Source organism: Cebus imitator, unplaced genomic scaffold (genome assembly GCF_001604975.1).
Source record: "Cebus imitator isolate Cc_AM_T3 unplaced genomic scaffold, Cebus_imitator-1.0 Scaffold10, whole genome shotgun sequence".
Taxonomy (NCBI): Eukaryota; Metazoa; Chordata; class Mammalia; order Primates; family Cebidae; genus Cebus; species Cebus imitator.
Window position 1 is genome coordinate 7169675 of NW_016107325.1, and position 16509 is coordinate 7186183.

The 16509-nt window shown below is 34.8% G+C and overlaps 1 protein-coding gene across 1 annotated transcript in view; it reads right to left on the minus strand.

Moving 5' to 3' along the window:
• The window catches only part of KCNH7 (potassium voltage-gated channel subfamily H member 7), a 470024-nt gene extending 454094 nt beyond the window's left edge, over positions 1-15930 (minus strand). Inside the window, exons 1-2 of the mRNA XM_037745216.1 lie at positions 15493-15930; positions 13586-13816 (exon numbers count right to left, since the gene is read on the minus strand). Coding sequence (XP_037601144.1) covers positions 13586-13816; positions 15493-15568 — 307 coding nt within the window. The 5' untranslated portion in view covers positions 15569-15930. The remainder of the gene's footprint in view (positions 1-13585; positions 13817-15492) is intronic.
• Between the last annotated feature and the right edge of the window lie 579 nt (positions 15931-16509).

The following is a 16509-nucleotide window of genomic DNA, read 5'->3' on the forward strand; positions in this document are numbered from 1 at the left end:
AAGAATACAGGCACATTACAAGTACTCCATAAATACTTAATATTAAAGTGTTCAAATCACACTCTATTATTTATATCCAATTATAGAATTTCATAATGCTACAGAATAATTTAGCCCAATCCTTGAAATAATTACCAATATAGTAGTGTGCATGAATGTAAATAAACTAAAATCAGCAAAAATAACAAAATTCCAGGATCTGATTTCTCACTTGAGTTATAGTTAAACTTATTGTGGTAATGAGAAGGGGCTGATAATTCCATTTCTAGGACTATGGGGTTAGTAGCAAAAAAGCCTTGCCTAGTTATATTATAACATAGTCTTTATTATACTTTATAGTATAATAAAGTCATTACATTTAGAAAAAGTCTCTGGTCTTTTTAGCCCATGTTTCTTGGAATCTTTAATAGAAGTCAGCACACATAGCTTCTGCTGGAATGAAAATTCGGTGCCTGAGGTTTCTTTTGTTTGTCTTTTCCAGGAATTTCATCATGCAACTAAAGCTGTTAAAAGAGCAGGCTTCATCTTCATTCTTTATATTTTGTATTTTAAATTTATAGAATTTTAAATGTAGATAGTCTAACTAAAATCTCTAATTCTCTTTTTGGAAAAGAAAATTTAAATTTTATCAATTATTTTTTTTAATTGCCGCTTAAGAAGTACCTATGAAAATAATTTTGTCTTTAACACTTGAAATTAATTTTCATTTCTGTAGCACAGCATTAGCTCCACCAACATTTAGTTTTATTTTCTAATACTGAAGAAAATACTTCATCTCAAAGAGTTACTACTTTTTGTTATTAATCTAAACGTTTTGAAAATAGGAAGAATGCTGCTTACAGCCTTTACATCTTTACCAAGTAAGATTTTATAATATAATTCTTGATTTTTCTTCAGTANTACTGAAGAAAAATCAAGAATTATATTATAAAATCTTACTTGGTAAAGATGTAAAGGCTGTAAGCAGCATTCTTCCTATTTTCAAAACGTTTAGATTAATAACAAAAAGTAGTAACTCTTTGAGATGAAGTATTCTTTAGAGGAAAATTCATTATTGAAGTTATTGAGGGTACCAGTAATTAAGACAAAATGTTGTGTAACTCACCCTATGCACACATTGCTGTGAATGTATTTAAAATAATGAATGTTGGCCTGTATGAAATTTCACTAGGACACCTTCTTCTTACTCTGGAAACATGACCCGCAAAGAAACAAGTTATGTGATTTTAGAATGAATAGATGCCAGCTAATAGGACAGTTGAGTTTGTGTATCATTAATGGCATTTTTGTGTAGTCCTTCATTGGGGAGCAAATTCTGAAAACAGCAATCTGAAAATCCATAAATCCTACTGAGTCTTGGTTAAGTGACATTCATTATAAAGAACACCTGGAGGGAAGACCTGACAATTGAGTCACAGCTAGAAAGATCAGATTACCAGAGCTCTGCATGTCTTGGTTAAGGAAGGCAGCCTAGGAAGAGAATGATCCTTCCCTGCATTCGTTTCAACAATATTATATTGGGATAAATTTAGCAGTTTATCTAATACTGTGTTATAATTTTGTTGCTTATATCTTTCCTCACATATCATATGTAATTGTGAGCATTTGATGCCACTATAAGTGGCATTTCATAAATGCATTTCACTTCTGTTACATGATATCCTAGGAGAATGTTTATTTATTATGACTTTGCTAACTTCCCTATCGCTTTCATCTCAGCAAAACTATATATGTATATATCGTATATTTAGTATATTTAAATCGGAATATACATATACATATATATTGAGATAAAAACTACTGAAGAAAAACTCTTCATTAGTTAAAATTTTCATCAAAGTTTATTTAGATAAGAAATAAGAAATATTAAAATATATAAGAAATACTGAAAATAACTTAAAGACCAATTTATAGAAAGGAGAAAAAGTATCAAGGAATGTTTGAACTTTTAAATAGTAAATTATTTAAATAGTAAAGACTTGGTATCAGTTTCTGAATATGAGGCTTGGAAAAATGCCAGCAAATTACTTAAATGAAAATGTGAATGTGAAAAGCAGTATTTGGAAGAGTGAACCTGGCGTGAAGTGGGGCACCCAGCGAGGATATTCAACTATTAAAGAGATTCTCATTGCTCCCTAGGTTTGAAAATACTTAGCACTTTTAAAATAGGCAAATAAATTGCCTCAAATATTTTCTATGTGTGTTTTTCAATAAAGACTTTGGATTAAATTTAGTGATCATACAATAAGCTACTCTTTCTACTTGATTTAACAAAAATTAAAAAGAATGCCAAGTTGTATTAGGCACATAAAACGTGCAGTTAAACATATTCCTTTTTGGAGTTGTAGTTTGACAAGAGGTATCAAAAGTTTTTAAGATAGTCATACTATTATGCAGTAATTATACTTCTACAAGTATTTTGTAAGAAAAACAAGTACAGGTGATCAAGATGGATGAATAGACTCTTGGTACATTTGCACAATAGTAAAAAGTTAGAAATAGTTAAGCGTTCAATTATTAAGTGATAAATATTGGTAATATTCTGTAGATATTAACACAATTACTGGCTGTCTGTGTAAAAATACTATGAAATCATTAAAAAGCATATGCATGTTCAACAGGAATTTCTCAGGGAGGAAAACAAACTACAGTTTTATATATATGGTGCTGTTCTGGTCTTGTTAAAAACATGCATGAATGCACACACAAGTGTATTTGTGAAGGAAAATTAGAGCTGCACTACACGCCATCATTGTAACAGTGGAGATCTCTTAGGATTAAGATTTTTTTTTTTTCTATTTTCTCTCTGTATTTTCTAATTTTTCAACAGCGAAATTATATCACTTTGACAGAGGCAGAGAGAGAGTAGAGATGTGAAGTCCTTGCTGAAGTGGTGAAATCCTGTATCAGGATGTGACTGTTAAAGTGTCTTCTGATATCATACAGGCCTTACAATCTCAATCCATGACCCATGGCTTGGAAAAAATAATTAAATGTGTTGTGAGACCAGTGTAAGTCTGAAGCTGCTTCCAATGTGTGGGAAAAGATAGAAAAAGATATCAGAATAATTGAAAGGTTTTATAAGTTTTTTGTCAAGTGTATTTAACTGAGGAGATCCAGAGAGGGCTGGGATGATTTGTAAATATGCACATATCATTATGAGAACATGTAGAGATATTATTCCTTTTATTAAACTTGTGGGTGTTCCATCAGAATCAGTCAACTGTGTTGCCATCAGGGATCTAACTGAACTCTTCTGACCATTCACCTTTTTCTTTCTAGGCTAACTAGGAAGAGTGATTTGTTATGTAATTTTATAATGAGTTACATGTTATTAAGTATTAGAATAAATTGTTTATAATATATAAACCATATGGCAGCAAGTTAATAATTAATTTCTTAGTCAATAAACAATGTAAATTATTGATTTTCACCATTCTCTTAGCTAGCAAAATGGCACAATATGGTGAATGAATGAAATTTTTACAGACCCTGACACCTAACATACATATTCATCTGTAAATGGGTGTATTGCTGGGATCGCTAAGTCTATTCTTTACTCACCCACCATTTCTTCTACTTTTTAAAAACTGCCTTAAAAAGTACCTTCAAAATGTTCAACAGAGTGGAAAAGACAGACATAGAAACAAATTACTACAACACAGTTTCATAAACGTTCCAATAGAGAAAAGGAAAACACATTAGGAAATGTGGAGAAGGCTACCTGAGGGACTTAGAGACCTTAGAAATGAGCTGAGATTGACGCGGTACAGAATTTGCTTAAAAGTGAAGGAGTGTTGAAGGGTTCAGGGAGGGGACATTAAGGCTATCTGAGGAAGAAGGAACCCAGTGGTCAAAGGGAGGAATCCTGAGGATGACGGGTTTGGGAGGAGCTCAGGGAAACAAGATAGTAGGCTGTGTAGCAGGAATTGAATCTGACATTTGGCTCAAGATGCAGAAAATTGGAGGCATTTTAAATCAACCAGACTCTCTCCATACAGTATATTTATGCTTTCCCTTTGAAATACTAGCAGTGAATTTTGTCAAGTCACATAATCTTGCCAGGAAATAAAACTTTCTTGTGGGAAGGAGAGGGGAAGATGACACTATACATGTCCCTCCTACTGAGCCACAATACTCTATGAATTTTCTTCGTAACTTTGTAGATAAAGACTAGACATATAGTAGCTGAGAGGGCCTTAACCAAACATGCCCCCAAAATCTAAGTCAACCATACAATGTATAGTCCAAAACTGGGACACTTTTAAGAGCAAAAAAGAATGCCATTAAAAATGATGCAAATTATAAGCATATTCTAGCTATCCTCATTCTACTAAAATCTAACACTCTGTCTGATAGAGATTCATTTTGATTGATAAAGTTCTGTTTAAAATGCAAAATGCCTTGCTTTATTCACTCTTTGGTATGAACCAAGTTAATCAAATTTGAACCTTTCATGATCAGTAGAATCTATGATTAAGAACTAGAACTAGGAAATATAGAATAGAGTAGGTTGAGGTTTAAGAGGTGTATCATTTGGAGGCAATGTGCTAGAGTTTGCAAGCATAGATAAACATAGATTGTAAACCACACTTCCACATTGCTTGTGATCATTAGTACTTAATTTCTCTGAAACTCACTTTAACTTGTCTATAAAATGGGATAATTTCTGCTCCCAAAGCTGTCATGAAAATCACTTAAAGCAATTTATAGGGAGAACCAATCGCTGAGCTGGAACTCAATGTTCGTCCTTTGGGAGAAAATCTGTACTGAGTAGAGGACTGGTGTCCATTGCCTACAACCAAGAAAATTAAAATCTAAAGAGCACATCTGTTACATGTAAACACCTTGAATAAATGTGCAGCTAAAGATCAAATCATTAATATTATTAAAGAAAACAGATGGTATATATAGGACTTTTTAGCAAAATCAGAAGAAATTTTAATGGATTTAGCTAAAAGAGTAAACAGAAACTTTATTAAAAAGCATTCACATACCATACAACCTGCATAGCTCTGACACTGATTTTGTCCAATTGATATAGTCTTAATTAGTATATGCAAATACCTTAAGATTGTGTTAAAATAGTTGATCATTTTTTAGCACAAATAGATTTTTATTTATTTGTTATTTGTTATAAAACCACCACTAGTTTTGTATTTTCATTTTTGTCATCATGCCCATCATCTTAAGTCATTGATACAGATTTCACCGAATAGAAGTAAGAAGAGTGTTTTGAGGCTAAAGGACAATAATCTATATAAGCAACAGACATTTTAAGTTGCTTGAACTCATGCAGTTATTACATTTCTCTCAAAACCAGTATTTCAAAAAACGTGGAAGAATTAATGTTCTATCAAAATTAAGAAAGAATGATAAATGAAAACACCCCTAATGATCCCAAAGGAAGAAGGAAATAATAAAATAAAAACAGAAAAAGGAAACAATAAAACCCACAATGGTGAGAGTCCACTTGGTATTACACTGTATTCTGACTCATCTGGAAAGAAAATGCAGGTAAGCAAAAGCCATGTGGCTCAGGGAACCTCAGACATCCTGCCCTGCAGAGTCTAGTTTGAGATCATTTTACAAAATGAGCCAACTAAAGGCAGAAATGTACCCACAGTCCTCTCTCACTCCTCCCTTGAATTCCTGCCCACTGAGCACCAGCCACAGCTGTTTTTACCCATTTTCTGAGTAAAAAGTAGTGTGAGACATTCTACAAAACAGTGGGAATCATGAAAAGGACAAGTTTGCACACAAGCAGGCCTACTTTAACTTGGGAAAAGTCATAGGAGACGCCTCAGCTAGGATTCGAGCTATCATGGAAAGGGCCCTTTGCTTTTCTTAATTAGATATTTCATGTAAATTTAAGGAGGATGAGGCGGAGATTATGGAATACTCAGTAACAGCCATGAGAATCTGGAATTCTGTTTTCTCATAACCTATTAACTTGCTTAATTTGTTCATAATAAGACATATTTTTTCACTACTGTAATTAATGCCTTATAACTACCTAACTATATTGCTTCTTGGTAGTTCAGTACTATCTGTAAATGCAGACAGCACAGTAAAGAGAGAGAGGAAATATTCATTTGTCAATTATAATAATTAATTATTAATAACCTAGCTTTATCACTTTACATTTTACATTTGCATTATTGTATAACCCTGAAATCAAGCTTCATTACTGATTAAGAATTTTCAAGAACCCAAGGAAGGATAAATTGTTGCATTAGATATTGTGTCAACCATAGCAATGAAATCAAGTTAGAAGAGAACAGAAAAAAACTTCGATTTGTTCTATTAGAGATTGTTGGAGACACTAGTAAGTCATTCGTGGGGTAGCAAGTGAGTGACACTTAGGTAACAGGTTAATAATTTCTGGTGACAGTTTATCTCTAACTCTTCATTAAATATCTTTCTAGCTATTCATATAGTTTCAGGCTAAGAAGATGATTTAATATCTTAGATTACTAAACAAAAAATATGGCCACTAATAAAATTAAGGTAAAAATGGTTTTTAATATTTTAGAATTGTTCTTAAGAAAATGAAAAAAAAATATTCAAAGCATCACACTTTTCCTATAATACACTTTCCCCTAGATCTTATTATCTTAAGTAGTTTTTTTTTTTTTTTCTAACCCCATGGTACCATTTTTCATCTTCTTTTCATTCTTTAGGTGAATACTAACAGTGCACCCACTTAGTACTAGTTACTCTTCTGTATATTCTGGAGACAGAAATTAATAAGACTTGGTGTTTTATCTGAATAAACTAAAAATAGACTAAATTAACTACAATAATATGTAATAACAAGAAGCACACTTCAGAGGCTACCATGGAGTCTAGAACCAAGTGCTAATGGGACACAGAGGTGCAGGCAGTGAGAACATCAGGCGGAACTTCACAGAGAGGTCTTTTGACCTGTCTTTGAAAGGATAAAGACGGTTTCTTTAAGATAAGAAGCTGAAAGAAGGGCAATCCATTTAGAAATACTTTGAAGTATTCATTACAGGTAAAGAGAAACTTCTAAAGGTTAAAGAGTATTAGTAGAAGAAAAATATGTTACTACTTTAAGAAACTGAGAAATCAAGTATGACTGGATCATAAGATTTGCGGGAGAAATTAAGGTGCAATATATTCAACTAGTTGATATTTATTGAACAAATTACAGCCAAGAAACCATGCCAGAAATAATGCTATGTTCTTGATTGCATGCAACACATTCAATAAGCCTGACAACATAGATGATATTGTCCAAATAGGTATCAGAAAAGAAAAATGAGGCACAAAGAAGGTCTAGTTATTTTCAGAGCTGGGAATCCAGTTCGATTTCTCTAAACATACCTATGATGGTTTCAATGTATGTGTTCCTTCAAAATTCATATGTTGGAACTTCAACCCTAACATGAGAGTCGTAAGAAGTGTAGACTTTTGGGGTGTGATTAAGTCATAAGGGCTCCACTCTCCTGAATGGGATTAATGCCTTTAAGAGTCTTCAGAGAGATGACTACCCCTTTTAGCCCTCTGTATTCTGCCTTGTGAGGTCACAGGCAACAAAGTTCCATCTTGAAAGCAAAGAACCAACCTTTACCAGCCTCATGCCTTGATCTTGAGCTTCCCAGACTCCAAAACTGTGAGAAATAAATCTCTATTATTTGTAAGTTACCCACTCTAAGTTATTTGGTTATCACAGCAGGAAAAGACTAAGACAACACCATTCTTGAAATCCCAAGTGAATTCAATTCTGAAGGCAGCCAGTATCCTGAGAGGTTTAATGACTGAAAACAGGTTTTCAAGCTGAGGTCTGATATTGGTACATCGAGCAGCTGTAAGGCAAATTTGTTAAGGGCTCAGACTCCACCATGTATAAGCTATGTGCAATTTGGCAAATTATTCAGTCTCTCTGAGCCTCAGTGTTATTTCCACAAAATGGGGATAATAAGAGTATATATTTTATGGGATGGTTGTATCCACTATTTGATATGTAAAAATTACTTCCAGTAATTCTTGGCACTAAGAAGTATAGGTGATTCATGTTTTGGGAATAGCTCTCTGACAGCATATAGAGGATGGATTGTAGGAGAGAAACTGGAAACTTGATTACTTCAGAAGGACAGCAGGCTTTAATCAGACCACTTGAAGTGGTTGGAAAAGTGGAGGAAGCATTGAGAAACATTTCTGATGTAAATATTGAAAGGATTGGTAACCAATTGGTTTTAGGGAGCTGAGGGATGGAGAAAAGTGGAAAATTATGCCAAAGTTTCTAGTTTACAAGCCCAGATGAATGGTGATACCTCAGTACTCATACCCCAACTATTACTTCCCTGTGGCTCAACTAACTAGGCAGGCCAGATTGCTAGCAATGGACTCAGAGATTATTTATAGGAAACAACAACAGCAACAAAACCAAAACCAATCAACTAACCAACCAAAAACCTTTTGAAGCCGGTGGAAGCAAGTTTCTCCCGTTAACCCTATCTTGTTTGTATAATACTAAACTGACCTGTTCTCAAGCCCCTTGGATGTGAAAATAACTTGAGAAGTTCACTCTCAAGCTGGTAGAAACTATGGCTTCTTCTTGGCACCAGAGCTGCTTAGAGGTATGATGTTGGTGAATAGTGAAAAGTAACTGATAAACACAGCTCACCTACATTTTAGGATATTTGGTTTTACTTAGGACAATACTGAAATCGTTTTCGAATTGTGAAGAAGAGCATTTCTTGAGAATGCCTATTTTATCAACAATTACAACTGATCAAATTTGAATTCTGGATAATATTCAAAGTCCATGAGATGATACAAAATTTAGGCACATAAAAGAAATGAATTTTAGGATTACTGTTGTCGCAATAGTCTATTGAATAGAACATAAAAAATTATAAACAGAAAGTTAAAATGAACACCCAAGCAAACTCTAGGCAAGATACTCTCTGAAAATCTTTCTCATTGCTTGAATTACACACACATAAAATATATTTTTGTTCTTGTCTAAAAAACTACCATCTGTATCTCTTCTACACAATCCAAGAATTAAGAGAGCTGAATGTTTTATATGCCATATAACTTATATAAAGCTATTATGAAATTTTTTGAAATTTCTGTTTGTGCTAATAAACTTTTAACTAAGCTTCATTGCTTCTTTAATATATTATTACGTATACATGACAAAGGTGAAAAAAGATATACATAAGCACATTTGTTTTAAAATTGGGGAATAGAAGGAAAACAGCAATTAATACTAAATTTTGTAGGCTCTCTATGCATTTAACAACCTCATACTCCAAATACTGTTTTTCCTTTAAAAATAATTTTATAAAAACAGCTGCTATGTAGAAGATAAAAATGAATATTAGTCACTCTGTAATACAAATGTCCTACAGAGATCAGGTGAAATCATCCTTTGTATATCTTCCTACTGTTCTTTTTTTTTTTTTTTTTTTTTTTTTTTTTTTTTTTTTTTTTTTTTTTTTTTTTTTTTTTTTTTTTTTTTTTTTTTTTTTTCTTGATACGGAGTTTCACTCTTGTTGCCCAGGCTGGAGTGCAATGGCCCTATCTCGGCTCACCGCAACCTCCGCCTCCTGGGTTCAAGCAATTCTCCTGCCTCAGCCTCCCAAGTAGCTGGGACTACAGGCATGTGCCACTATGCCCAGCTAATTTTTGCATTTTTAGTAGAGACAGGGTTTCACCATGTTGACCAGGATGGTCTCAATCTCTTGACCTCATGATCCACCCACCTTGGCCTCCTAAAGTGCTGGGATTATAGGTGTGAGCCACCGCGCCCAGCCCCTGCTGTTCTTATAGTGCCTGGTACATTACATGAGAGAGAGGAGGCGCTCAATCTACATCTTCACCTTGATTCACAAAAGCAAGGCTGCTTCTAGAAGATAATTCCACGTAATTCTCAGATATAGTAAGTTCAATACTACCAAAGCAAGACCTCTTCTGAGTTTAGTTAATCAAACTCTACCTCTGAAACTTTGTACTGATATCTGACTGGATTAGGCAGGACTTCCCTCAGCCCCTTATCATTCTTCAGTTCTTTAAAAGCAGCATGAAGATAAGGAAAGTAGCACTGTATATTTCTGATTTGTTAGCAAAATTGCTACTGTGGTGTGTAGGGAAGCATAATGACAAAAATACAAGAAGAATGCTCTGACCTCAGAAAATAATACATTTTAAGTCCTACTTTCCTACTGGTAAAGACCTTTATTTCTCCTGGAGAAATTTACTTTGATTTTTCAAATGTTTAAAGTTGCTTGATAATTTAAGGTCAAAGTCACATTTCTAAATATGCCTGAAGGGGTTTAGCACTTAAACTAGCTAGCTCTATTCTGTGACATAGTCCAAACAAGATGAAGGATAAACTTAGTTGTGGGGGCTATTTTTTTTGTTTGTTTCCTTTCTATTTGTATCATCTACAAACTACAAACTAGTTAGTAACTCAAGAGTTTGCTATTTTTTAATCTTTGTTGCTGAAAAGGTATTTTTAAATGAATCTATTATGCTATTAAAATACATGCCCATCCTTATATAAGTCAAAGCATAATTATAGTTTTGTATAATTAGAGTTTTATGTCAAAAGATTTACAGCTTTATCACCTCAAGCAATATTTCACAGCTGCCAAGGATGATTTATGCAATAATGACTTAAACTGTAAAATAGAATCCTCAAAGGAAGAGCTGTCAAATATTCCTACCGCAAATAACTAGGTTTTTAAAAATTGATATTCTGATAAACAGCGAGTTTAATTGTACCTAGCACAATCACATACAGGAGCATAGTAGGAAGTGTTATTTCAAAATGACAATCATGCCATTCACCATGAACTGCATCAATGTGAATTCATTGCATAGATCACGGGTTTAAATTGCTTATAAAGCCTCTGGGCCATGTTAGTGAACAAGCTTTCCAAAATAATGCCTCAGTGATATTTTTACTCCTCCGGTAAGAGCAAATGGAAGAAATGGAAACAGAATGTATCAATGTTCTGTCGATTTGTTCATTGGGCTTATTACATCATTCTTCATATTCTTGTGAAATGCTAAATAAAGAATAAGCCAAAGAAGGATTTACTGTATACAGTTAAGAAATCAAGAAACTCTCAAAAGTCGTGGCATCAATAGCAAAGAATTAAGGAAACTTTGAGAAACAAATCAACAAAAATGTTGGTGATTTTCACCCTTCCTGCTTTTATAAATGTAGCGTAGCTGGCAGTAGTCATATCTCTAAGCAGTAAGACTATCCAAGAATTTTACCTCATAAGCTCTAACTGATTTTGCAGTTGTCATATAAATAATCCCAAGACACAGTGAAAATTCTATTCAAGGTATTTGAACTGGTAGCTAAAACACAAATTTATTACATGCAAAGCAAATAAGTATGATTGTGTCTTCACTATCTAAAAAAGTCATTCAAATTAATATTTTTATTTGGAAGAAAAGAAAATGCTTAGCCCATCAGCTCATGTTTTCCATATCAATTAAAGCAAAATGGGTAGATTTTATTGTTAATGCTAAAGATACTCAAGTCCTTGAAGATTGAGTTACATCTGAAAATGAAGTCAACAGAATCAAAATTTTTACCAAAGATTAATTTTTCAGACCTAAACAAGCTTCCAAACCAAAAATCCTTTACTGAAAAAAGAGGCGTTTTAATTCATATAACCAAGAAAATCATTCAAACAAAAAGATTTGTATTTGTCAATGTACTAACATGTTTAATACAGAAGATTCAACAATTTAAGAGGAATTAATCATGCTTGTGATTCCTATTAAATTGCTGTTTTAAGGTGTTTTGAGACCATTTTACACACTCCCATTGCACAACTTTCAAAACATCATCATACCACTTGTGGTACAATAGATAACTGCTACTTGAAAACACTCTGAAAGATATACCTAATCTGAGCAATTTGGGCAATCCAGATTAATGTCATACTTAAATTCTATGAGTTGTAAAAAACCATGAAATGGTCTAGAAAACATAATGACCAAATATGGACCAACACGCACTCAAGTTGCCACAATATAGACTGTGTTGACGTCATAATAAATATTCAATAAGAAAAAATATCAGACATTCAAATTATTACAAACATCCAGATTGTTGGCATCAGATACTCAAAAGACATGAGTTGCATTTGGGTAGTGAGAGCTCAATCCAACAAATGTTTTCAAGACAAGAGAGCAATTAGGCTATTTCTAGTATGCCGACACTACTGATAGAAAAGTAAGAGAAATGTGGGAAGAACTTTAAAAACAATTTCTATCTGTTTGATAACTATACAATTGCTTTTATTACAGATTATTACAAAGTTATACAAACCTGTTTTTCCAGTAATGTTTTGTAACCACTGAAGTTCATGTTAAGGAAATGTAGTAATTAAGAATTGTACATTGTACTTTGAATTATAAGAAAATAAGAGTAAGAGTTAAACATTTTCCCTGCTGTCTTTTTTTCTCTGTAGTTTACAAAATGATGAGTCATTATATGATATAAGCTATGGCACATTACATATTTATAAAAAACTTAAGAGTTTTCTAAAAATCTGAACAGATACCCCTCTGCCTTACTAATTTCTGTTAGTGGGATAAAAAGAAATAGGTGAAGATAAAATATCAACAAAATTAACTATAACATGAAAGTTATAAAAATAATTTTACCTTTAAGCCCTAAATTGTCAAATATCTTTATAGATATAGATATAGATATTTGGGAATATATATACCTTAAAATGGGCATATCTGAGCATTTATACATGTGAGTTCATTTACATATATATTGAGTATTTAAGACATGCCTATATATTACATGTGTAATTTTTTAAGAGAGCTGTTATGTCTAACTCTTATTGCTCTCATAGCAAGTTTGACCGAAGGAGGTGTTGCCCTTGAAGTTGAGGTATGACCTTAAGTTTAAGGTGCCAGTTTTGCTGTAGTTATAAAATGAATACTAATAACTCCACAGTATCATAATTTTTTTCTACATTTCTTATTTTAAAACAAATTATGACTACATAAACAGCCTTTATTATTTGATATGAACAGGTTAATTGGATCAATGTAAAACTTCCTATTTATTATCCTTAATCTTATATAAGAAGGAGCAAAAGAAACAAGAGGTATTGCCTTTCAACTAAATCTAAAGACCCAAGAGACATAACTAATAGTTTTAGATATAGTTTTCAACATGAATTTGCTTTATGGAGTATTTTAAAGTTAAAACAAATAACACTGTATTTTTCACCTACCAAATGCATACCAATACAAGCAGTAAATTGTTGATCTTTCTATAATTCTGTAAAAAGAGGAGTATCTAAGACTGATTTGTAGCATTTTAACCTTAGTGACATTATGTTATTGCACTTTTGAACAATTCACAGTATCCTTATTCAAAGAAGAAATTGTTTCTACCTGACCCCTCATCAGAGTACCCATATCTGTTGGATCCCCAAATACTACAAGCAAAGCACATATCTGCAATTGAACATTTTGGGATTCTCTGCATATGAACTTCCAATAGTCAAAATATCTTTTCAATGGGATCAAATGGAAAGAATTCTAAATAGATAAATTTTACCATTTTTGTGATAGTAGGTGACCTCCACTTTCCTTTCTTCTGACCCCAGCAATGCCTGGGCAATTTGGGCAATATCATGCCTCTTGGTCTCGGGGCCATGGAGAAAGTCGCAGGTGCATGGCTTTTGCATGACATCTGGCCTGGAGAAACCAGTCATCTCACAGAACCCATCGTTGCAATAGATGATGGCACAGTTCTGCACTCTGGCATTTGCAATGATAAATTTTTTATCTGTAATAGGAAAATAGTATGGCATCTTTTAAAAAGCTTCCACAATATTCTCTGTAACACTGAAGCAATTTGTTGCATAATAAGTCTGAAATGCAGGTGCACCCAAATTACTAATTGCCCCAGCCTTTATAAAAAGAAACACAAGAAATCCTGCAAAATTTAAATGTGAGATTAATTATCCTAAATAATTTTAACAGAAAATATTAAGAAACCACTCTTCAAACTGCAAGAATAGAATTTCCCAAATAGTCTAGTTTTCAAGCCCTGCAACTGCTGGGGATCTTAGTGGACACTCAGACAAGCAGCTGCCCATTGATATTTTCAGAATGTTATTTAATTGTAAGGTAAATGTTTTCAAAGTCAAACAGTGAAACATTCTGTAGTTGTCAGACCTCTCATTTCAACCTTGGCCCTTTGAATACAACTTTCTTAAAGTAGTTATTATCCTTTGGCTTCTCTCTATCTCTCTTGGGCATGTCACACACATCATGTCAAAAACGAAGACAACTAGCTTTACTAATGAAACTACTTCACATTTAATATCAGTTCAATAATGCAAAGGTTCACCTTTTCATAACATATATTTTCCGAAAGAAAAATATTTACATACACACAGTAAATATCATGATAACACCTTTTACTTTTACTTTGGGAGATCCTTGATTTTTTTGTGTGTGTAGTAGCAGGCATTTCAATACAAAGAGTTTATTAATTTTGATCACAGATTGTATTTACTATTTCCAGATAGATGGTGAAGGAAGATATACAAGTTTATTTTGTATGCGAGGTACCAGGTCCTCACATCTCTAAATGCAGTGCTGAAACAACCGCAAAATGCATGGTATACAAATGTATTAATAGAGTTTTAAGAAAAGGACGAAAATAAGTTTACAAATACAGGATCTTAAATTAATATATTTGTATACCAACAATTTATTCCCTGTAGTTAGTTCACATGACAACATTAAATTTCTGTGCATTCAGTCTTTGTGGGATTTACTTATTACACTTCATTTTTAAATTTCTAGATGGAAATTTTAAAGGGGATTAAAAAAAAGAATAGGAATATTATTTTGAATAATGAGCTATTTGCATCGGGAACCACCACAGATGAGATACTGTTTTTCCAAATTATCCTGCTGAGGATATATTTGCATTGATTCAATACAAAATTTAGCTTCTATAAACTAATAGCAAGCAAGCATCCCTGTCATACCACTGCCTTGCAGTTTAACCAAGGTAAAATATAGTTTGCATAGCCATTTACATCGCTACTACCATTTACATTATCTTGTTGAATTGTATGGTCTGCTCTGCTTCCGACTTTCAGAAAGTCTACAGTAAAACAGCCTCAAAATATAAACCCATGTTATCCTAGCACGTTCCCTTTAAGATAGTAGAATAGTAGGACATTAAGTAGCAAGGCAGATAATGGAGCAGTGGTAGAGGAGGATCAAATTGCCTCCTATAATGGAGACTGTAATCTAAAATGTAAATCAAAATTAATATCAGAAGGAGAACACTCCCGCTGCCATTCGAACCTCCTGGCTCGGTTTCACAGCCTCTTAACTTGACAGAGCCTGGAGTTGCCGGTCTCCCCAGCTTGGAAGCGGCGGACGCCAAGTGCACTATCAAAGCAGAAAGCGAGGGCGAGAGAAGAGAACAAATGAACTTACTTTGCCCTTCAAATTTCCGAATGATGGTCCCCAGAAATGTATTTTGTGGTGCCACATGCCCCCTGCGCACAGGCATGTTGGCCCCGGTCTTCCGAGGAGCGCTCCCCCGGAGCTCTGGAGTTCTCCCGGGATCTCTCCTCCGCTAGAGCCCAGGCCAGCGCGCGAGCCGCTCTTTGTGGCGGAGCATCCTCTTTTGAAACCAGAATTCTCTTCCCATTAGCACCACTTCTAGACACCCGCTTTCCCCACCGGAGTCCAATCCATTCCCCTCACCTTCCGGAGGGGGCCTCGCACCGGACTGCCGCGGGTGAGAGGGTTTGGGGGTGGGGAGCGGGAAGGAGGCGGGGTGAGGGGAGGTGGCGGGGGAGGGAAAGAGGGAGGGAGCGGTGGGGGTGGGGTGGGAAGGGGGCGGGGAGTCACAAGGGCAATCGATCTGTTTCTCTTCTCCCAAACGGCGCCAATTTCTCAGTGCAAATGGGCTTAACCTGGCGGTTGCCCAGAGCAGTGAGGATGGCTGAGAGGGGATGGAAGACTTGTGCAGCTTTTGCAGGAAGGAGAGAGGGAATAGGAGACTGGGGGTCGGGGGGGGGGGTAGTTGACGTTTCTATCCCCGCCCTCTCCCCCTAACACACACACACACAGACACACACACACACACACACACACACGCTCCCTTTATCCCGACAGCTTGGGCGCCGCCACAGCTCAGATTACTCAAGCATGCTTTAACGGAAGCCAGCCAAGAAATCTCCAAAACTCAGTGACAAACAGCTACTCGGGGAAGGTGATCTCTACAGCCACCAGCCACAGGGCTGAGCTCCTCACGCCGCAGTAGCTAAACGACCCTTAGCTGCAAGGAAAAGACAGGTGGGAAAACAGTTCCTTAATGAGGATTATTTGTAAACTCTGTTGGCGCTCAGCAGGTTGAAGATTGAGAATGAACCATCTAAGGGTGTAGATTTAGCCTCAGGGCGCAGCTCGGATCCCTGGGTTCAGCGGAGGTGGCTGCTGAAGCCC